At 38.2% G+C, this 23535-nt stretch overlaps 1 protein-coding gene across 1 annotated transcript in view; it reads right to left on the bottom strand.

The window, feature by feature from the left end:
• Positions 1-23535, bottom strand: part of LOC122787175 (transducin-like enhancer protein 1) — a gene marked incomplete in the record, with an annotated part of 508503 nt that overhangs the window by 153738 nt on the left and 331230 nt on the right. Inside the window, 1 exon segment of the mRNA XM_044053753.1 lies at positions 304-553. Within this exon segment, the coding sequence (XP_043909688.1) occupies positions 304-553 (250 nt within the window).

Below are 23535 nucleotides of genomic sequence, written 5' to 3'. Positions count from 1 at the left end.
TCCTTGGTGAATATTTAAAAAAAAAAGTCAAGAAACTGTATCAGAGCACATCTTGTGCAACTTGCACTAATCAGTGACAACATATTTATGATAAATTACAAATTACTGCCAACATAAAACAATTTACCCTGTGATGCTCCTGCTTTTCCAATTCAAACCAAAACATACATTTTATAGACTTAAATAAACTTCATCAAGCAATACTGACCTCCTAACACAAAGACAAGTTTCTATAATTAATGAAAACATTTACTTTGGTGTAACCTATTGGAGTAGGAAAAATAATTAAATCTGTACCCTTACCAGGCAGTCCAGCTGGGCAACAGGGGTCTTGTTCCCAGGTTGGCTTATGTCCCAGACTTTCACACAACCTTTCCCACCAGTATAGACGTGCCGTGTGGAACTGCTGATGGTGACAGCACACACCACCTCCCCATGGCTAAGAGAGTGGACCTGCCGGGCATGTCGAGGAATTCCGGTGCCAATCACTGCATCAGGAGAGAAAGGCATTGGCTGTAGTTGTCCATCTGCACTCACATGGAATGAGTAGGCACTAGGGAGGAGAGGGAAAGAAAGGCGGAGCTTAAATGCAGGGCAGCTACTGTGATTAACTTCTGAAGAGAGTTGCAGTATCACTATGAAACAGGAGATCTGAGAACAAAAGATCACAGTCATGCAGCAGGCAACAGAGAGGAGGGAAGGAAGAAGTGATGAGGCAAGGCCTAGACAGCATGTACGAGACAGAGCAGATATGGAGCAAAGAACAGACAGAATAAAAAGGTAGTGAATGGACTGCATTTAATCACTGTAAACCACACAAGTCCTAAGCATTAGTAACTAATTACTGTGGCTACAAAATTGTTTACCCAGGCGTCAGCCTTTCATTAGTCTAAACAAATCACTTCTACTCTCTCTGCTTAGGGTATACTTACAAAAATATGGAAGCTTTCTTTATGCTTTTTTTTTAATATTAGGGTTCTTAAAGAGAAAACACTGGATTCCATATCCACCTGTGGAAATTGTTGTTCTTTACAAGACATGTAGCATATTACACAATACAGAAATTTGTTTCTGAGACTATTTCTGTCAGATTCATACAGAAATATAAATTGTGCAAATATTCAAAAATCGCCATTGTACAAAACCACCTTAAAGTATTAGTTAAGAACTTCATACAAAAGGCAACTCTCCAAAAAGCGCTTACAGCATAAAAATGTTATCAGCGTATAGCTGCTGCACTGGTGAAAAAGAAAGGGGTAGAGTCATGGAACAAGTCACTTAAAATTAGGCATTTCTTTTTTTATGGAAGACACATGGAGAAACACAGTATATAAGCAAGCTTTACTGACAGGAACACAAACATAGACTGAATTATAGATTACAGTGCATTAAAAATTTACAAAGTGTATGACTATATTTACCATGACAACATGCTAGTCATATGGGAACGTGTCAATTTCAAGCATTTGCTATTTCACGCTTCTAAGGTAAACCCCATCACATGACATAATGACTCCTCTTGGCTCGACAACGACTTAAGCTTGCTTTACAACAAAACTGAAATGGATTACTTTGACAAGTCAAATCTTGTACAGCAGAAATAATTAATGCAAGGCAAACAGTTGCATCACTTCAGTGATAAACATATAAAAAGGTTTAAAGGACTGGTTAATAAATGCAAGGATTTGAAAGGATTGAATAGATAACAAAAGGGATACCGAAGATGAAAAAAAAGGTTGGGACTGTTCAAACATATGCTGACCTAAAAATTTGCTTAAAATGTCTATTCTCCTTAAGATTTTATTTAGCAAATAGAATTAATTAATTCTTGGAGAGGGAGTGAGACAAAAAAAGCATCTACCTTACCAGGCAAAGAATGTCCATAATCCAGGTGCTTTCATAATGTAAAGACAGGGTTTCACAACAAACTCAAATTTTGGGGATGAAAAGAAAAAAGGGTTCCATTTCACTTTTACCCAGGTAGAATTGGATTTTCTTTTTCAATGAAGAACAAAGAAAGGAAAGCCACTCCACAGCAGATTTCACAAGACTGCCAATTTCTCCAAACAAGTGTTCCACACCAGGAGAGTTAATAGGACAGTTTTCATTACATTTGTCTGTGTCTAAGACAGAAATTCCTCTCTCCTCAGATTCAGCAATGGTACACAAGTCCAACTCAGAAGATGAAAGACTGCTTTTTCCACACACTGGCTCCTACCCTGTGATCCCTAAGACGAAGTGGGGAAATGCCCAAATCCCATCTGGCTGGCAGACTGGGAGGCACACAAAGGTATCAAGTTTTTCTAAGTTGGCAATGGGCCGAATACCAGCATCTTCTGAGATGCATGTTAAATTGTGCACTCCAGCAATATCACAGCTATCCACAGCATAGGAATGAATAAATTATCAAATCCAAAATGGGGGTAAAGAAGATCAAAAACCTGAACATGGGTGAACGGGGACACTGGCAGGGCTTATGTCTGCTCTCACTAATGAGCTGTCAGCCACTCTGGAGAAGGCAGAGAAATAAGCCATAGCTGTCCTTGACAAGTGCCCTGGAACGTAAATGCCCAATCTTTACATACCATTGTGACCTCAAAAGACCCTAATAATGGAAAAGGGGTAGAGCAGAGTTATGGGTGACATTCTCAAAAAAAAGCCAGAAAGGTGTCCTTGCTTAACCTTGTACACACTTAATGATGAAACACAAGGGCAACTACCAGTATTTATACAATATCTGTAGGCATGAGAAACTTGCACTCGCCCTTCTTAAGTATTAAACAAACATACAAAACTATGTCAGGTTAAAAACAATTATTTCAGCTTACTAAAATGGGGCACAACTAGGAGACTGGTTGCTGAGTAAGAACATGTGTAAATTATAAATACTGACTTTTATTTTTCTTTTTTAACAAAATAGATTATGAACTACATTAAATCAAAGGAACACATCTGGGGACAGTGGGAAAACAGTCTATAGAGAAAAGTATTTATAGTTCAAAGAATGACAATATTTATAGCTGGTTTTGAAAGCAAATTATCCATAGTTTAAATGATTATATTAACATTGAATGCATTTTAAAAAATTAGATCTTTCAAATGACTTGGAGTTTATTGTGCATTTCTAATACTATATATTTTGTATGTATGTTAATTGATGAAATGTAATTATATTATTATTTAAGTTGAGTGACAGTGTTTGTTTCTTTTACTCTGATGAAATCTTTCATTAAAGAGCTAAAGAAAGAGCATGGGTGTCTATCTTATGTTTGGTATTGCTGATGGTGTAATAGAGATGTACAAGGTTATCTGTGCTTAGTAAATGTGACAGTTTAAATAAGAGAATAAGTGAGAAGCAACAAAACAGAGAGTGGCAGAAGCAGGGGGGGTATTAAGAAAGCAGACAATGGGAAGGTTACAGGGTGCAATGATTTGACTTATGAAGTTTAAGTTTTGAAAATCTTTGTTGTAGGATGGGTTTGTAGATATCTTTCAGTATACTTTAAAAACAGTGACTTGATGACTTTGAAGGTGCAACTACCTTTTTTGTGTGTGAAATAAATGAGATATACAGAATTAGAGACCTCTTTGTCAAATATGGATCTCTAATTAAGAGGCTTCTTAAAAACAAATTAACAGGGTAACTGCCTAAGGTGATTAGTAGGTTTTATGACTTGGGGGGAAAAAAGAACACAGTAAGGTTTGATTTTTTTACGACTATGAGTATGGCTAGTTACAGAGAAATTTAGATAAATTAAGGATGTGTATCCTTAACAGCTTTATATACAGTGGGGTGAGGGCTGTCCCTTGGGTACGTTCTGGTATGAAGCATGTGTGGATTGATTAGGGCCTTAGAATGAGTGTGGGGGCCATCTATGAATGTGGCAAGAACAAAAGTTGTTGGATATGCAGATGATTTCTGTGTACTGCTTAAACGTGAGGCGGATATGTTGACTCTAGGGTAAACTATAACAAAGAAGAGTTTAAGATAGATAAATGGAAGTGTGGAGACGTGTGTGGCTATAAGGGTGAATGAATGTGCAATAAAAAGACTTGAGGTCAAGCAGGACTTTAAAAAAAAATGTTGGCATTCTTTTCAGTTCTTAGGGGATTTCATGAATATAACTAATAAATTAAGAGCTGGCTGAAGGCATGGTTTGCCAGTGGGCTATGCATCAAACAGGGCAAATGAAAAATTTACTTAGTTGCAATCTAAAATCTTTTTAGCTCCTACATTTTTGAATGTGGCAAGTAGCCTTTCAAGGTTAGCACATTTGAAGTGAAGTTAAATGCAGTCTTCTTTATGGATTATAGAGGTTGAAAATTAAATCCAGTGAAATACGAGGATTCAAAGATGGCTGCCGTTCTGTAAGCACTGCTGAACTGCAGCTCTCTAATTAACCTGAGGAAATCTAAACCCTGAGTGGATAATATAAAGCTTTTAACATCAAATCTTCGATAAAATAACTTCAACTACACTTAACTTTCTATTACTAAGAAGAAAAACCGAAAAAAAGGAATATATTTCACTGGATTACAACAGATTAACTGGCTCTGCAGAGAGAAGTAAACAAAAGAACCGTGTGCTTTCTATACTGCAAGTCTTTGTGTTCAAATAAGATGTCAAAAGAGGAAAAAAACATGGATACAACCACTACTAAAACAAAACTTTCAGAATTGCAGTCACCTGAAAAGGATGTGATTTCTAAAAGACAAAAAATTACTAAAATATAGGAACAACAGAAATCAGGGACCAAATCTAAATCTGAACAACCATTAAACATGGAAGATATCAGAAATGTTCTGCTACCCCTACAAGAAGCTCTGAAAGAACTGACTTGTCAAATACAAACATTTGGGAACTCATGTACTCAGTTGCTGGAGAGAATGGACAAGACGGAAGCTCGAATTTCTGAAAATGAGGATAAATTAACTTTATTTGAAAAGAAAACTAATCTACATGATGTGGATATACAGACTATGCAAAACAAGCTTACGGACTTAGAAGCAAGATCCAGGAGAAACAATATTATTCTCAGAGGGATTCCAGAATCTATTCAGTATAATGAATTAATTCCATCCATATTACAAATATTTGAAGTGCTGTTAAATGACTCTGATGGGGTGAAACAAATTATTATTGAAAGAGCGCACAGAGCTTTGAGACAGTCACAAGCATCTAACTTTCCTAGACCTGTATATGTTAAAATACTTAACTATCAAGATGTAAGCAGAATACTTACTACTGTAACACAAACTGGAAGCTATATCATGTGGAAAAATAATAAAATATCTATGTCACAGGATTTACCCATACTGGTAAGACAAGCTAGACAGTCTTTGTCTCCATACTGTAAATTTCTTATTGACAAACAAATTAAGTTTCAAATGAAATACCCACATATGCTTATATTTACAAAGGATGGGATTAAACATGCTACTTCCACTAAAAATGAGGCAAAAAATCTGTTTCTTAAAGTTTTCAAGGCTTTACCTGTATCAGAGACTTGAATTGATCTTTCGTTGAGACTGGCATGCTGCTGAGGTCGGATCCATTGTTTACTGTGTTCCCAGGACTGGATAATCCTTTGTTTGCGTTTAAAAAGCTCTAGGCCTCTTCCAGAGTAATAAAACTGTTTGTTGTTGCTTATCTTGATTACCTACGTTAGTTTCCCATCGTTTTATGGCTTCTACAAAGTGTTTTCGATGAGGAGGAAGACAGGAAGTGCCTAAAATGCTGTGGGTGCAGATTTCGCTGTGACACTTCTGGGAGTCCGTCTGTAAAAGCGGTCCCCCGTCGCGAATATTTCACAGGGTTTCCAGGCTTGGGAAACCAAAGGAAACTGTTTTAACATCTTTTTTATTCATTTAACTTCAAAATAACACTGTTGTATGGTAAAGTAAGCACATAGGAATATTTTATTTGTGTCTCGTATACATGTTTATGTAGAATTTTGTGGTTATATTATTTAGAGAGGGTGCAGGGATTTAGTAATGTTTGTATAAATATGCTTCTCATTATAGCTCATAATGTACTGTGTTAAAGTGATAATGCATTTTATATTAGTTAGTTAGTAGTTTGCTTTAGTATAAACATATGTTAGTGTGGGTTTATAACCAGGGATACCTGTATTTAACTATATATTTATTTTAACATAGGGTTATATTTTAATATGTTTTTTTTTTTGTGTGTGTCTCTCTATGCATGCGGTTTATCTATAGACAACTAATCCAAATATTAGTACTTCCTTTTTTCAATTTATTTTCATATATACTGTAATATTGTATTTTAATTTGATTTGCTTAAATATACTTGATTGGGGAGATGTAGCTCAATGCAGTGCTTGTAAGGGAATGTTTAGTTTAGGCTTTGTCGTAGTTAAGTTAGATTATATAGGTCTCAACTATGGAACATGTTTGAAATTTTATAATGTGATGTTTTCCTGTTTGTTTCTTTTCTTAAACCTTCTGTTATTTTATATTACACAAGACCTATATATGTCCTGGTCCGGGGTTAGAGTGGGTAAGCACTGGTTTAGGACGGGATATATGGATTGCTTCCAGATCATGTATGGTTTTGAATATACTGTATTTTTTTTTACCTTTTCTCTCCAAAACATTTATTGTACAGTCAACCTTGGTAATGTGGGAATTAGATTCATGGAATGTTAAAGGGCTCCAGAATTTAAAGAAGAGGAAACTATTGTTACATGTATTGTTGCAGGCTAAGGCGTGGTTTATTTTACTGCAATAAACGCATTTAATGAATGATCAATGGGTTGATATAAAAAAAAGAAGTGGATCAGAGAAGTAATAGCATCGGAAGGCAAGTCAAATAGTGCTGGGGTAGCTATAATTATTAAAGACCAATATAAGGACAAAATTTTAGATTCTAATACAGATAAAGATGGACGATGGTGCTATGTTATTCTGGCATCTACATTATTTGATAAACCTATTTTACTTTTAAACGTATATGCACCTTGTAATGATCAACAAATATTCATAACATTACTGTATTCACTTTTAACACAATTTGATAGATACTACGTAATTGTTGGAGGTGATTGGAATACTTATCAAAATCCGAAGTTGGATAGATCTTGTCCACACAAAGCATTTAATAAGCATGCAGTATTGGCACTGGATGATATTAAAGAAGACTTTCAACTATATGACCCTTTTCACTATTTAAACAATGCTAATAGTACAAATAATTTTACATTTTATTCCCCATGTCATAAAATGTGGTCCAGAATAGATTTCTTCCTGATTTCAAGAACATTGATTAGTTTAGAACCTATAGTTGTTATACATGCACGATATTTATCAGATCATTCGAAAATTTCACTGAGTTTTGCTAAGGAGATAAAAGATACCTTACAGCAAAGAGGCTATAATTGGTCTCTTAATCCAAATCTGCTGAATAAGGAAGAAATAATACAGGAAATTACAAAGTACCTTAAAGACTTACTGGTTAGTCTAAAGGAACAATAACATGCCCCAGATATTGAATGGGCAACAGTTAAAACACAAATGAGAGGGATCCTTTTGCAAAAAGCCTCTTATTATAAAAAAATACTAAATAAAGATATTCAAAACTTGGAAACGAAAATTAAATTATTGGATCAACAACTGATTCAGAATTTTAATGAACAAACAGAGAAAGAACTATTTAAATGTCAGAAGGATCTCTTCTTAATGCAAAATAGTAGATTAACATTTCAAGAATATAAGATGTTAGCAAGATATGCTAATCACGTTCAAACACCATCGAGAGTGTTGGCTAGGATCATTAATCAATGAAAAACAACACTACAGATTTCGGAAATACAATTTAATCATAAAATATATTCTAAAACATAATATTTTTGAGAAAATATATACAAAAATTTATGATGGGCAAAAGGATATGTCCTTGCATAGAATCTATGAACAATTTTTTATAATCAATTAAGTTTCCAGAAATAGGAGAGGATATTCAAAATGATTTAGTTAAACCGATATCTGAAGAAGACATAGTGTATACAATTCAACATATGAAATCACACAAATCACCATGTCCTGATGGGATGACAGTGGAGTTTTATAAAAGGTTTGCGGATATTTTTGGTAAGATACTTTCAGTTATATTTAACTACATAATTAAGAATACTATTAATGACCCTCATCTTAACGCCTCAAAGACTATTTTTATACATAAAGCCAATTCACATCCTCAAAACCCCGATAATTATAGACTGATATCATTAATGAATGTAGACATGAAAATTCTAACCTCCACTATAGCATCTAGACTGAAGAAAATCATGACTCGTATAATATCCAAAGAACAGGCTAGATTTATGGCAGGTAGACAAACCAGTGATAATACTCTTACATTACATACTATGATAACACATGCTAAACAAAATAATCTTAATATCTATGCCCTTATAATTGATGCACAGAAGGCCTTTGACATGGTTGATACAAATTTTTTGTTTGCTCTTTTACCTTATTTTAATATATCCCATGAATTTGTTCAAATGTTGCAAATATTATATAGTAATCCCTATACTACACTGTGCATTAATAGAAGCCTCTCCAAAAGAATACAGATTAAGACTGGAACACGCCAGGGCTGCCCTTTGTCCCCTTTACTATTTAATCTTTATCTTGAGCCTCTGTTCTTGTATATTAAGCAGAATGTCTATTATAATGTCCCAATAATTTATGGAACTAAAATTTTAATGGCAGCTTTTGCGGATGATCTTAATATTTATTGTGCATCTCCAATATCTGATACTGACAAATTATTGAAGGCTGTTAATGATTTTTCAGAAGTCTCTAACTACAAAATTAACTTGGAAAAAAAAATATTTTTCCTTTAAAGACAGCTAAACCTTTTTCGTTATTGCCTTTGGTTGGGCAGGTAACATTTAAAGAAAAAATTAAATATTTAGGTATTGAGTTTTCTACAGACAATAAAGACTTCTACAATAATAACATTAAAACAATTTGGGACCAAATAATTTCTGATTTCGGAAGGTGGAAAAATTTACCATTGCCACTACTAGCAAAAGTTTCAATTGTCAAAATGAATGTGTTACCACAATTACTTTATAATTTTAGATCAGCCCAATTAATACTTTCGAAGACATTTTTTAAAAAAATTCATAAAGAATTGGCTAAATTCATTTGGGAACCAAAAAAAAAAACAGGATATCTTATGATAAATTAATGACCCCAAAAAATAAAGGAGGACTGGAGTTCCCTAACTTCGAATTGTACTACCTAATCTTGAACTCTAACAGAATTCTAAGAATTGCCCTCTCAACGTAACCACAGTGTCGTCAATATTGTGAAGCAAATGTAGTTCAAGGATTCTCTTCCAAACACCAAATGTTCAAAAATTGTTCGACCACCAAATAGTAACTCCAAAAATTTAATATAGATCCACAGAACAACACAGACAGTTAACATAAAAATAATAAAATATATATGATGATAGGTGATTTAGCGCGCTTTCGTCTTTTATATGTTTGTAGACTTCATCAGAATCAAAAAACTTCCATTGGGCGAGTATATAAATACCCTACCCATGACCAACCATTGGTTAATCTATCAGTCTGACAACAAAATAAATAAATAAATGCATTTCTTGTACGAGAAGTAGGAATGCGTTACACAGCCCATACGGCTGCAGCTGCCCGTCCATAGATTATAGTTGCAGCGGCTATGCTTTTCAGCCACTTTGCACTACAGCAAAGTGCTGATGCAGCCGTTTGGTTTCGGTGATGTAGCTCGCAGGCAAATGTCTTGCGAGCTACACGCCGGAATCCAAGGACAGGCCTCTGTGGAGTAGATCTGCTAGATAATCCAGGATTACAGGTAAGGAAGGCAGTGCTGTGTCCTCTCCTTTAGACTGAATCCAGGAACAATACCTTTTCCACTTATCAGCATACGATTTCCTTGTAATGGGTCTTCTTGCTTCAAGAATGACGTCCAGGACCTGCTTGCTTAGGCTGGTCACTGGGAGAGAATTCTAGGAAGATTCAGGGTTTGCAGTTGCAATTGCAAGATCTCTCTCTCCTGCTGAGTGAGGAGGGTTGGAATCTGGGGTCGGTGTCAGGGTGGCACCGATGACAGGCTGCTCAGTACCGGGTACCAGTGTTGGTGTGGCCAGTCCAGGGCAATCAGGCTTGCCCTTGGTCTGTCCGGTCTTATCTTGAGTAGTATTCTTGTGAGAAGAGGCAGAGGGGGAAATGCATAGATTGAGAGGTTTACCCACTGGAAGGATAGGGCATCCACTTTCCAAGCCCTCGTGTGAGGTGTCCTGGTGCAGAATTTGCTGAGCTGGTGATTGTAGGGGGAGGCAAAAAGGTCCACCTCTGGTGTCCCCCATTTCTGGGTTAGAAGGCTGAAAGAGCTGGTGTCTAATTGCCACTCGTGTGGGTCTAGGAGAATTCTGCTTAAGTCGTCTGCCAGAGAGTTTTGTTTGCCTGGCAGGAATTGAGCTTGCAGATGAATATGCATGTCCCAAGGTCATGTTCCACAGGGCCATGGTTAGCCTGTAGAGTGGGTAAGAGTGGGTTCCCCCCTGTTTGTTGATGTACCATATAACTGTGGTGTTGTCTGTTTTTATTAGCAGGGGTCCTGGTGACAGTAGGGATTTGAAAGCTGTCAGAGCATGCTAAACAGCTAGCATCTCTTTTTGGTTTATGTGCAGATGAATGACTTGGGCTCCAGTGGCCCTTAATGCACTTGTCGTCCAGGTGTGCCCCCTAGGCATAGTCCTTTGGTTAGGGTCTGGGCAGCATGGGGTTGAGTAAAGGGAAGTCCCTTGTTGTGGTTGCATGCTGCCCACCAAAGAAACTCTGTCCTTAGACAAGGTATGACAGGTATGACTGTTTCCAGGTCCTGAGAATGTAGGCACCAAAGACTTTTTAATTACCATTGAAGTTTCCTCATATGCATTCTAGCATATGGAATTAGTAGAATGCAAGAGGCCATGAACCCTAGGGCCTGAAGGATTCTCCTTTCGGATAGCTGGGTTCTGGTGGCCATTTGAGTGAAGTAGCCTGTCAGGCTTGTTTTTCCGGTGAAAGGAATGCCATCTGGGATGCTGTGTCCAAGCTTGCTCCCAGGAATACAATCTTTTGACTGGGGACTAGTTTTGATTTATTTTCATTGACATTGTACCCCAGGGAGGTTAGAAGGTTCTTAACAAATGTCAGGTGCTGCAACAGCTTTTCCTGACTGTCTGCCTGAATCAGGCAATCGTCCAAGTACGGGTAAATTTGAATTTTTCTCTGTCTGCAATAGGCAATGGCTGGAGCCTGGCATTTTATGAATACTCTTGGAGCAGCGGATAAGCCAAAGGGAAACACAGAGAACTGATAATGTATAGATCCTGCCCTGAAACATAGGTATTTCCTGCATGAGTCCCTGATAGGGATGTGCAGATAGGCTTCTTTTAGGTATACGGTGGCTAACCAGGCATCTTTGGACTACATAGGAAAAAGCTGCTGAAAAGTGAGCATTTTGAATTTTGGTACCACCAGGAAGGTGTTTAGAATGGAAAGATCTAGTATTGGGTGCCAACTGCCCTCTTTTCTGGGTACCAGGAAAAGTCTGGAATAGAACCCTTGACTTATATGTTCTGCAGGAACAGGTTGAATTGCCCTTATGGAGAGCAGGGACTGAACTTGGTTTTGTGCCTCTGCCCACTGGTTTAGAGGAAGGTCTGGGAATCCTTTTGGGGTTGGCAGTGAGTGAAGTAAAATTTGTACCCCTGGGATACAATGTTGATGACCCATCAGTCTTTGGCGATGGACGTCCAGTTTTATCCGTGATGGGCAAATTTTCTTCCTAGGGGCACGAGCAGTTGGGCAGAGGTGAAGAGTGAAGTTGAGAAGTCATTGTGAATTCTTTCTATAAGGGCGTGGCTTAGCACTCCCTGGTTTTGAAGTGGAAACACTACATTGCTTAGATCTCTGCATACCCTGAGACTGTAATCTGGGGTCTGTTACCCCTGGGTCTGGTCCGAGTTGGCCTTGAGAGGGCTGGAAAGGACCAATGCTTCGAGGGGCAATGCCTACTGAATCTAGGAAGCTGCACTTTCAAAAAATCTTTGACTGTCTGCATAGATTTAGCTTTTTCTTCCATCTTTTTTAGAACCTCTTCTGCTTTGGTGCCAAACAGATTGTCCTTGTTCAAAGGAGCATCTAGTAATTTTGATTTGACATGGTGGCAAGGTCTGCTCCTTAAGCCAAGCATGCCTTCTCAGTACAGAACCAGTGACTGCTGCCCTGCAAGATGCTTCTAGGGCATCAAAGCCAGACTGCAAAGTATGCTTTCTGACTTGGCTTGCAGAATGAATAAGCTCTTGTAATTCTTAATTTTCTGCAGTCTGTAAAGGTAGAGAATGTTTGCTTAATAAATTCCATAATATGTTGCTGGTATTACAGCATGTAAACTGGCAATTCAATACCCTAATGGCAAGAGTTGTAGAGGTGTATACTTTTTTACCCCATCTGTCTAAAGCTTGGGAATCCCTGTCTGAAGGAGTGGGATTCTTAGCTGTAGTTGCTTTTATACCTTTAGGCCCCTGGGAAATGACCTCTGGGCCAGCAGTAGGATTTTTGAAAAGAAATTTGTGAGAGTCAGGAACTCTGTAGTACCTGCCTGGTTTCCATGGAGCAGGGGGTAAAGTATCAGGAGTTAGACTGGATTCCATAAAGACATCATCCACAACATCCAGAACTGGAGGTACTGCTAAAGGTCTATGTTGTGGCAAATCTAAAAATTCTCTTAGTCTCTTTTTGGACTGAGGATAGTCTTGGCATTCCCAGTGGAAATGCTCTCTTAAAGTATGTAGGGTTTCACCAAAAGAAAAATCCTCTGGAGAGGAAGCAGAGTGAATGGATTCTGCTGCATCTAAATCCTCATAAGCAGATAAAGGCATGTCTTCATATAAAGAAACCTCAGAGTCGTCGGACTCTTGGTCTGTTAAAGCTGCTCGGGACAGATCTCTTTTCTCTTAGCAGGAGAAGGCTGGCTTCCCGTAATCAGTATAATCAGGTCTTCTGCCATTTTAAGCATTTGATGTTGTGGCAAAGAAGCAAGTGCTTGAGTTTGGGTTATCGATTTTTTTAGGAGTAGCTCGTACTCTTGGCCTTTGAAACTCGGTAGATTTAGAACTGAAGACGTGAAAGAAGTTGTCGGTTTGTGTCAAATATCGGTAGTGCAAAGAACTTCCTCGGAAGCAGGTGCCTGCACAGCAGCCCCGGACCCATCCAAGGCAAAGACATCCGCAAGTTCCGTAGTCAAAGAAGAGTCTCATGGCATACCGGACTCCACATGGGTCTCGGTAGCAGCCTACGAATCCATCAAAGTAGACATCAGGGGCTGCAAAAGCGCCTCTGAGTATCGGCAAACTGGTGACTAGCTTAATGGAAGCGTCGTTAGCAGTTTTGGACCTGTGCGGTCTGTCTCTGTCTTTATCCATACGTTTTTTCAGAAGATCGGTAGTCGGATGACTTACCAAAGCCATTTTGGAATACGGAGATCGGGAGCAAAAGTATTTAGCAACAATAAGGGCCAGACGATGAATAGTTCGGGTGTTGAACAAAGCACAAAACTGACAGCGAGGTACATCGTGGTCTGGGCCTAAACAGGTGACGCTATAAGAATGGAAATCTTGGTGTGGTATTTGCTTTCCACAGGCGAGACAATTGTTAACTTTTTCTAACATCAGTTAGAGCAAGAAAAAAGGATCCCCAGTGGGGTACTTAGCTTTAGAAGACTTCAGTTTGATTCAATTCGGAAATGAAAACTCAGGAAGCAGCCGACCGGCACTCATGTGAACTGTTTCTGCTTTGGGCTCCTTGGCAAAAAAGACTGGTGTAACGGCTGCCTGTTTTTATACCCCTGATGACCTGACATCAGTCTTGAAGTGACAGCAACTGACGCAGAAATACTAAGCCTCTGGTATTCGGGCCGACTGAGGGCTACCTGCAGGCAGATAACCCAAGTGTGATGACTGCAACAGTGAAACATGAGGAACATCTCCTGGAACAACCTCATGTTGATCAGGACTGAACACAGGAATGGTTAAGGAAAGGCGAATTCAAACCAAAAGATGAAATTTTAATACTTGATACAGAACTGGAATTGCTTAGATACAGCAAGTCCTTTCAGAATTTAATTCTGGTGGATACCAAAAAAGCAGTTACTAGGAAATCAAAGTCTAAACAAACTGTATTAGAAGTAGTGAATATAGTAATAGAGATTACAGACCTGAAAGTAGGATCCCACAAGAAATGCAATTATTAACTTTGTCTGACATCGGTCTGAGGCAAGAAAAGTTTCCCCAACGGGGTACTTAGCTTTAGAGAAGACTTCGGGCTGAAATTCAATTCGAAAATCTCAGGAGCTAGCCAACCGGCACTTGCGAACTGCTTCTGCTTCGGGCACCGCGCGGCAAGAAAGACTGGAGAAAATGGCGTCGGCTGCCTCTTTTATCCCCCTGTCGCACTGACGTCAGGGAAGAAGCGATGACAACCGACGCCAAACCAAGACTTTGGGATTCGGCCGACTGCGGGACCGCCTGACGGCAGGTTAACCCTAGTGTGATGACTGCAGCAGTATAACACGAACATCTGGAATTGCTTAGATACAAGTCCTTTCAGAATTTAATTTTGGTGGATACCAAAAAAGCAGTTACTAGGAAATCAAAGTCTAAACAAACTGTATTAGAAGTAGTGAATATAGTAATAGAGATTATAGACCTGAAAGTAGGATCTTTAGAAAAAGGTAAGAGCAATTTACATAGACAAAATGGGAATTTTGGGATGAATACACGCAGAATAATATTTTGGAGGAGGAATGATGTTTAAAGGAAAGCAGGAATTGAATGAGCTATGTATTTAATGGCTGACTGACAATGACTGTAAAGATTATAATAAGTGGTGTATGTTTGCAACTGAAAATGTCAATATGGTTTGTTTTCATTTATATAAATGTATGATTGTCTGTCATAAGTGATAATTCAATAAAGATGTTTCTTGTTTAAAAAGGAGGAGGACCATATTCCTGTTATTAACCAGGAAGGTGGCATCTGTGTGGGGTGTGCATATAGGTATTTTTCACTTATGGCTAAATTTTTGTGTAGAGATGTTAATACCTTTAGCCAATAGTTTGGTATGGCATCTGGACCCAAGGTTTTCCAATCAGAATATTTTATTAATTTTGTCTCCATTTCTCTGGCTATTATTTAATTCTGTTTCATATCCTATACATTAAAGGCCCTTACTGTTTCTTTTAATTCTTCTATCCATTCAGCATCTTTGTTATGTTTAACAGGATCTTCAAAAATACTTCTCCAAAATGTACATAGTTTTCTTTTTGGGTGGTGTTTTTATTCCTTTTGCTTTGTTTCCCAATTCTTTATAAAAACATCTTGGGTTGTCAAAAAATGACTTATTCCCTTTAAAGTTATCTGCATACTTTCTATGTTTTTCTGCTTATGTTGATATCTTTAATTTATTATTGGAAATAGTTGTTTTTAGCATATCTACATTCACAGGATTTCTGATGAAGTTTCCTTTTCGGTATTCTTCTAATAATGATCCTTTTTCATCTTAAATGCTTTTCTGTTTTCATTACTCAATGCTTCTGTGGTGCCATTCTACTTGTTCTAAGCTTTTCCCTTTCTTTGCTACTCTTCACTTTTATGGCAACACTTTATTCTGTCTTCTAACATTTTGGGTCTTATTTACAGAATGGTCTTATTTACCTTCTGTAATCCATTTCTTCCAGCTATCTCAATATGCCTATCACTATTACATCAAGCAGGTCTTCCCTTAAATCACTTCTTCTTGACTGGAAGTATCTTCTTTTCTCTCCGTTTCCTGTGAATCTTCTACAGAAAGTTCCAGATCATCTTGTAGCATTTACACTACAGAAGCATCCTACTCCATCCTCCAACATTACCCGTGTCTGAATTGTCACTGTTTCCTGCATCTCCCCTTGCTATGCAACTTCAACTGGACTTACAAGTTAGTCTCCAGCAAAGACTCAAGAACATCACCCTATGGCAAATCCTCTTCAGATGAGTTCTGTTGCTCCTCCTGGGGACTCACTGGCCCATCATGTTGCAGTACTGTTGGTGTTGTAGTTTCCACACTAAACCCTTTCACTTCTTAGATAGTCTGTTACTTCAATGTCTTGCCTCAGTAATCCCCCCCCCCGTTTCTTTTTATATTCCCCTTTGTGATATTGTGAAATCTGCCACATCCCAGTACCTTTGCATTTATTTCTCTGCAAATATCTTTGCAGCTGCTCTTTTTTTGCATTTGGTTAATTTAGCTTTCCTCTTTGACAAACTATCACTCCACATATGATCCCTTTTTCCTTCCCATGCCAGATCTCTTTTGCTTCCCATGTCTGTGTTTCTCTTTTATACCTTTCAAAAAACTTTTTGTTCTTTATCTTTTTTCACTTGTCTGCTGCTTCTTGGTGGCCCAGTGGTTATTCACATACATAATGCTTTTCCTTGATCGGTTGCATTAAGGAATACTTTTTTATTTGTAGCTTTCAACAGTTTTTCTTCTGTTAGTATTTTTCCTCTAATTTCTTTCTTGTTAATATACTCTGAAAATTCTGGGTTTCTTGCATAATACCAACAGTACTCAAATTCCTTTTTGTCCTCGCCAGTCCATTTACCTCTATGCTTCTTGCTTGGCCTATCAGTTTTTCTTTTACTATTTCCTTCCTTCTACCACAAGACCTTGGCTTAACCTCATGGTAGGAATAATTCCATGTCTTCAAAATATTACACTGCTTTTTTCCCTAGTCCTGCCACAAGTGCATACATAAGTAGTGGACATGTGCACCCCATGTTTTTTTTTCCTACATTTCTCCATTATGTATAAAATGGAGTCTATATATCAATGTCTTGAGATGCTCACCTAGACTTGAGAATGAATTCACTTCTGGCAATACTACTCTCCTTTTCTTGCTGATTTCATTTCTCTATTCAGACCCCAATCCTTTAAAGGAAATTGTCATGTCTATTAAATCAAGAAAACAGACAAATGGGCCTACTTTATAAATCCACTGCCTACAGGGAAGCAACAAATCTTAAATTTGCACAGCCCATACTAGAGTATAATTACCCCCTTCAGTGGATATACCCCAGGCGAAATAAATAATGTTGGAGTTAGTGCAGAGGAACATCATGAGGCATGTATCTTCCCTTAAAGGCCTTATATATAGCAATAGGTTGAAACAAATCAGTTTCTACAGGGATAAACCTTGCCTGGCCCATATGGTCTTACGGGATGAACCTATGAGGATGCCGCTTGGTTTGGACTTGTACCAGAACCTTAACCACATAGACCTGTGCATGCACAACTTAAGACTCCACTTATACAGCTTAAAATGGATCCTTTACCTATACAATCACTTTCTGAATTTTGGAAAACATGGATATTAAAACACTCTGATAATTGTTCTCAGTTTAAAACTAGCCTTGATAACTAGGCAGAGAATCAAAGTTTTGATATAAAAGAGAATATGTTCCTTGATGGCCTTTAGGCCTGAATGCAGGAAGCAGATACTATGACAACAGACTATACAATGTGTCCTCCAACCTAAAAGTAAGATGTGAACTAGATGATTGTTCATGAAATAATTGCAGCTATTTACAAATACAAACAGGATGAAATGTACTACACTAGCCATGATTGTTTACATCAAGAGAAATGTTCGTCTGCTTTTCAAATATTCTTTTATTAAAGATTTTCAGACTGTTACATCTGTCCAGTGGAAAATTAATTTGGAGAAACGTAGTTATGTATGAAAGTCTGGTGTAAGGCTGTGGGATAGAAAATGGGGCATTACTTGTGAAACCTGAAGGGTGTCCAGTTGGGGCTTTATGCTGGCATCTAAAGAATATTAAATACCAAACATTTAAAAAATACGGTTTGTAACTTGTTTTCCAAAATTTATGATGCCATTCAATTAATCTTGACATTGGAGGAAAAAGACACCTCTTTCTAAATGGAATAACACTATGCAGGAGTGAAGAGGAATAAATCATAGGTATTGTTTTTTTAACTAATGTGTATATTTTTTTTACTTTTATCATAAAAGTTTTATGGGCTTGTGGCTTGACTTTATGTTGCCTATGATTTTTGTTTTCAATTTTAACAAATTTCCCCATATTCCTTCTTAGACTCCCAGCTCTGAAGAGTAATACAACAGGCCATATTCATTTTTGTTATGCTTTACTTTTGTCTACTGCCTATATACTTGTGCCTTCTGTTTTCCCCTTCCAATCTAGTTAAGGATACCATGAAAAATTGTACCTAGTTAAAGGTACCATGGAAAATAGTTAAGGGTTCTGTGGAAAATTCTACCTAGTTAAAGGTACTGTGGAAATCTCTACCTAGTTAAAGGTACTGTGGAAAACTATCTAGTTAAAGGTACCATGAAAAACTATAAAAGTTGACTTTTTTCAATGAAGATGTGAAATGAGAAACTGTATGTAACCTGTACTCATCTCTCAACCTTCCACTTCCAAAATGTTTAGCTTTGCAAATGGGCCAAACCTGCAATACTGACTAAACACCAACAGCTTCAGCTAGTAAACTCACTGCATGGTTAATGCCTGTTTATTCATACAGGAGAAGCTATTTTGATTAATTAGTATGATTCACCATTACTTACATAGAATTAAAACTAAAAATAAGAAAAGTTTCTCATAATATGGTTATACCTTTCAAAAAACTGAGAGGTATGCCCGCAACTGCGTCTCCAATAAAGAATAAGAAAGATTCAAAATGTAAAAAAGAAAACGAGCAGTACAGAACAAGTTGTTTTTTTCTGCAGAAATTTACAGAGCTTTGGACAGTGACACTGTACACGTGTGCAAAACACACACTGACGAGCACAGCTGTAGGTTCCTTAAACTATTGTCTCTTGTCAAAATCGATGTTACCTTAAATGAGGTTAGAACTTTATTTGGTTACCTAAATAACTACTTTGTGGGAAATTGTCTGGATTTAGCAAGAGTTATGTCTGGGCTTCTTTACTTAATGTAGAATAAATGGGGAAGTTTGTCAAAACAGACTGCACTAACGGAACACTTCAAGTACAACCACACTCCAGGACATTCCTCCAGGTTTTCTTCAAGTGATGTCTCTCCTTGAAAATTCTCAGTAATTACCCCAGTCAGTCGTACATTTCTTCTTGGAGTGCCTGGTGGAGCAGTTACAATCATTCCACATACTGCAGATGAGATGACAGAAACCTGGTGCCAAGAGATCTCATGTCTATCAGTTCTGCCCGATTGTCTCTGGAGACTGCTAAATGGTCACAATAGCTGATGGTAGATTGATTACTATTACCTTCAGTTAGCAATGATGGAGACAGCTAACTGTCGAGTGCTTTTCTATTAACATTTGTTTGTTAACATTTTGCTTCACATTTCTCTGTGCAAGAGTACGTCTGTATATTTAAATTTCAAACTGTATTACATAATTTGTTTAAATACTTGCAGTATTCTTTCTTAAAAGCTTAAGACTGACTGCTTAACAATATACAGAAGTGGTGGCATTTGCCTTTTGAAGAGATGCTTTTTAGTTAAAGCTCCCATACGTCAACAGCATGGTTGCCTTATTTTAAGAGTGTAAAGTGTGGACTTGGTGTGCCAGACTGGTATGGCTGATGGCAGCAAGTTTAAACAAAAGCAGGAAGGATTAATATTACTGAATATGGCTTTGTCTGCCCTTCATGAAAACACTCCCCTTCCCTTCAGTTGCAAGTCCCAAGCCTTTCTCCCTTGTCCACTATCACAACCAGTCATTATATTTTACAATCTTTCTTACAAATTCTGGATACTGGTATTGGTAACACTGCTAAGAATGTTAGCTACATCCCCCCTCACTGAATTTCTCCACCATCTCCCTAGTCATACTTGGAACCACCTCATATGTCTCATTAAATAGATAATTGGGGCCCACATAAACCACAATGTGTTTGCACCCCACTCCCTTGATGACCACTTTGGCCACCTCCTCCCACATTTTATATGGTCTAAGCTCAAGACCAGTTTCACTGAAATGTTTGATTGCCTAGTTGCCTAGAGTCTTAATTCCCTTTCTGATCATGTCTGTAGTCACCAAACCCTCTATTCTGCCTCCATACTGGCTCTCAATCTCATTTCCTTCACTTTCTGCCCCATGCCTTATATCCTCTTATCTACAACCTTTCTCCTTCACATCTATCACTTCCAGACCTTCACACTGTGCTAGATGCCTTTATTTTCTCTCCTGCTTATAATCCATTCTCCTGTATACATTTTTCCTAGTTTAACTTATTCGAGTGTTTTGGGTTTCTAATACCATGATGGAAATGGACCCCATTCCTAGGTCATAGTGTGATTACAGTTAATGAAATTAGCAGTGTTTCAGTCTTTGATGTTAGCCAAGAGTTCTCTTCTCAACATCTGCAACATACTCAGAATTTTAGCCTTCTTCAGTTCATAAGGGGTTAAATGTACTGGTAGCACATTTAAGTGCACCTCCTACAAGTCTTCCCTAGTGTTCTGTCTCTTTTGCCCTCTGCCTCTCACTTCTTGCTGAATGACCCTCCCTGCCCACTTCCCTCTTGCTGTTTTTGCAATGTTGACTTTTGCATTCTCTCTTCCAGTTCTATCTCCCATTTATTTCCCTGTAATTTGTGATAGCTTTTGCACCCTAGATCCCTTCTTGTCATCTTCCCTTTAGTGGCTGCATTACCCACTTTTCTTATGACAACATGCGTCACTCCACTCGCGTGTGCTCCTTTGAAGGCCTTTGGCCATGTTTTCCTGTCATTTGACTTTATACCCCATCTTTTCCCAAGTTATCATGTCTGATGGTCTTCTGCTGCCTCCTCCTTTGTGATCCCACCATATCCTGTTTCTGTAGTATGTCTCATTGCCTGCTAACCATCAAGCCACCTCTAAATTGTCTTGAGACTAATAATTCTATGGGGAGTGGACAGTATCCAATCTCTCAAGTGTAAAAGCAGACTAAAGGGAGTCATCATCTAGGCAATCTTTAAGTAAATAAAAAAATATGGTTTCCTGTCTGGGTTACTGTTAAGTCTTATGTTTAAATTAATATATCCATGTTTTATCGCAGTATAATTTGTTTCTCTGTTGATATTAGTTTAATGTTATTTGTTTTTATGGCCCAGGTTGTGGCTGAAAGGGTCTTTTGGATCAGCCCACCTACCTAGTTAACAAAATCAATTAGGCAGATATGAGGTGGTATGGTCCTTCACACTACCTCAATACTGCAGCAAACCCGGGGAAACAGAGGACACCCTCATCATAGCAGCCTGAGGGTGTGCCTTCTCATCCTGTAGACACAGACCTCTGTCACTTGAAGGTAGACCCTAATTCTTCTCATAGAGGAAAAGTACCCAATGTCCAACCCTGTAGCCAACATCACTCTCTGGGGTGAGGATAAGGTGAATTTCTAATGGCCTAATCCCAACCAGGTCATGGAGGTGGGGTGGGGTTGGAATGTCTGATGTCTAAGCATACCTCCTTCTATGCATATGCAATGAAGGGTACCATTGCCATCTTAGTAATGCCAAGCAGACACAGCTAAGAAATTTGCATAGGGCAGCTGCATGCATTAGGTGCTGGCACTGCAGTGACAGAATCACCTCTTCCCTGCTTGATAGGCAAGTTAACATCAACAGCTCACTCCCACATTCCCCATAAGATTTTTGTGTCTAAACCACCAACCAAACTCAGGTCGCTGGATAATAACCAGCTCTTTCCTTTCATGACAGAGTGCCCAGTCCACTAAATTTGTGGTTCCTATAGTCTACTTTAAAGCTCCTCCATTCTGCTGAAGACCACAAATCCTCTGTCACCCCCAAAGCTTCTTGAAGACCACACATCCTTTGCCACTCCAGTGATCCCTTAGCCAAACAGTTGCTTGACATCCTTAGCACCTCAAAAATTTCTCTCATTCCTCTTCAGCCATTTTCCATTTTTTTATTGTTTTCTTAACTTAGGCAGGCCTTTCTGCCTGACATTTTATATAGACCTGCTAAGAAATACCAGACAAATGACAACTTGAGAAGCTAAGAAGATAAAAACAATTTATTTAAAATTTGATAACCAGGTAAGTAAGCTGGTCTGTTGATCCTTTTCAGTCAAAACCTGGGTACAACAGTACAGAAAAATTGCAAGTTTAAGAACAAGTGCACGACTCGTACAGAATATTAGCATAAAGTAGTTTACTGTACATACAAGACTTCCAGTCATTTTTAAACATGAATGTGGACACAAAAGAAGCAAAAACACAGCAGGGTGTTTTTATAAGGCTTAGAAATTCTATTTGCATTAAGTGCTAGAACTGAATTTGCCTTACATTTCTTTTCCCTAGGACAAACACTCAAATATGCCCAACTATCACTTTCAAACAAAGTAAATAAATATTTTAGATGCAAACAGCTCACATGCTGTGCTGTTGAAATGCAAGAGAGACAAAAAAGATACAGGCCCTTTGGGAGAAAATAATCAAGCACATTTCGTTCTTTTCACATACCAGAGAAACAATCCAAGAAAGTAGAGTTGTGTAAAATCTTACCATGAGTAGATGTCCTTCTCTTCACTGTTGCAGTATTCTTTATAAAAGGTAGAGTACAAAAGCTCAAGAGGAATCGTGCGAGGAGAAAGGTACAGGAAAGCCCTCTAAAAACACATGTAGTATACCCTGGCAAAGCCACCTCTTGCTCTGGAAACAACAGCCATCTTGTAATGCTTAGATAAGGTATGGACAGAAGTCTAAGTAGCAGCCTCAAGGAAGGATTTGGTATCCAAACCTTTAAAAATACACCAGAGGAAGCAACAGCTCTAGTAGAATGAGCCTTTACAGAGGTAGAAAGACATTTTCTATGAAAGGAATAACAAATTTCTAAGCTTGTTTCCTGCCTTTCCTGTAAGTAGTCTAGTCCAAATGCAGATTTGCTGTATCCAAGATGGTTGCAAGCTTCTAAGCCCCCGCTGCTTAGCTAGGATTAAACTATTCCCAGCACCATAAAGTCTGCTCTTCAAATTTTCCCTTAGAACTAGCCATTTTTAACACTCAAATCTGTTTCTATGAGATCAGCACTTGTTCAGAACTTGTAAACACTAAATAAGCTACAAATTACTACAGCACTCAACTTTCCTCACTTGTCTAGAAGAAAATAGGTTTTAGTACTTAATAAGCACCTATTCAGGCATGTCTAAGGGTCAGCTCCCGATGTTTTCTCCTGTCTACCTGATGAATCTGGGCATCTTGGGGCAATGCAGCAATTGCCTCATGTACACAGACAACCCTCTTCTCCTACCACCCAACACTAAACCCGTGAGAGATGCACTTATACAGCCAAACTGGAAGCAAAGCTCTCATCACCCAAGACTGGACTAGACAGCCAAGAGGAGAGGGTAAACACTTGCACCACACCACACTCATCACATAGTCCCTCAAAACCTAC

Source organism: Protopterus annectens, chromosome 13.part0 (genome assembly GCF_019279795.1).
Source record: "Protopterus annectens isolate FY-2018-M chromosome 13.part0, PAN1.0, whole genome shotgun sequence".
NCBI lineage: Eukaryota > Metazoa > Chordata > Ceratodontiformes > Protopteridae > Protopterus > Protopterus annectens.
The sequence above is the reverse complement of the archived record's forward strand: the minus strand, read 5'-3'. Positions and strand labels throughout refer to the sequence as shown.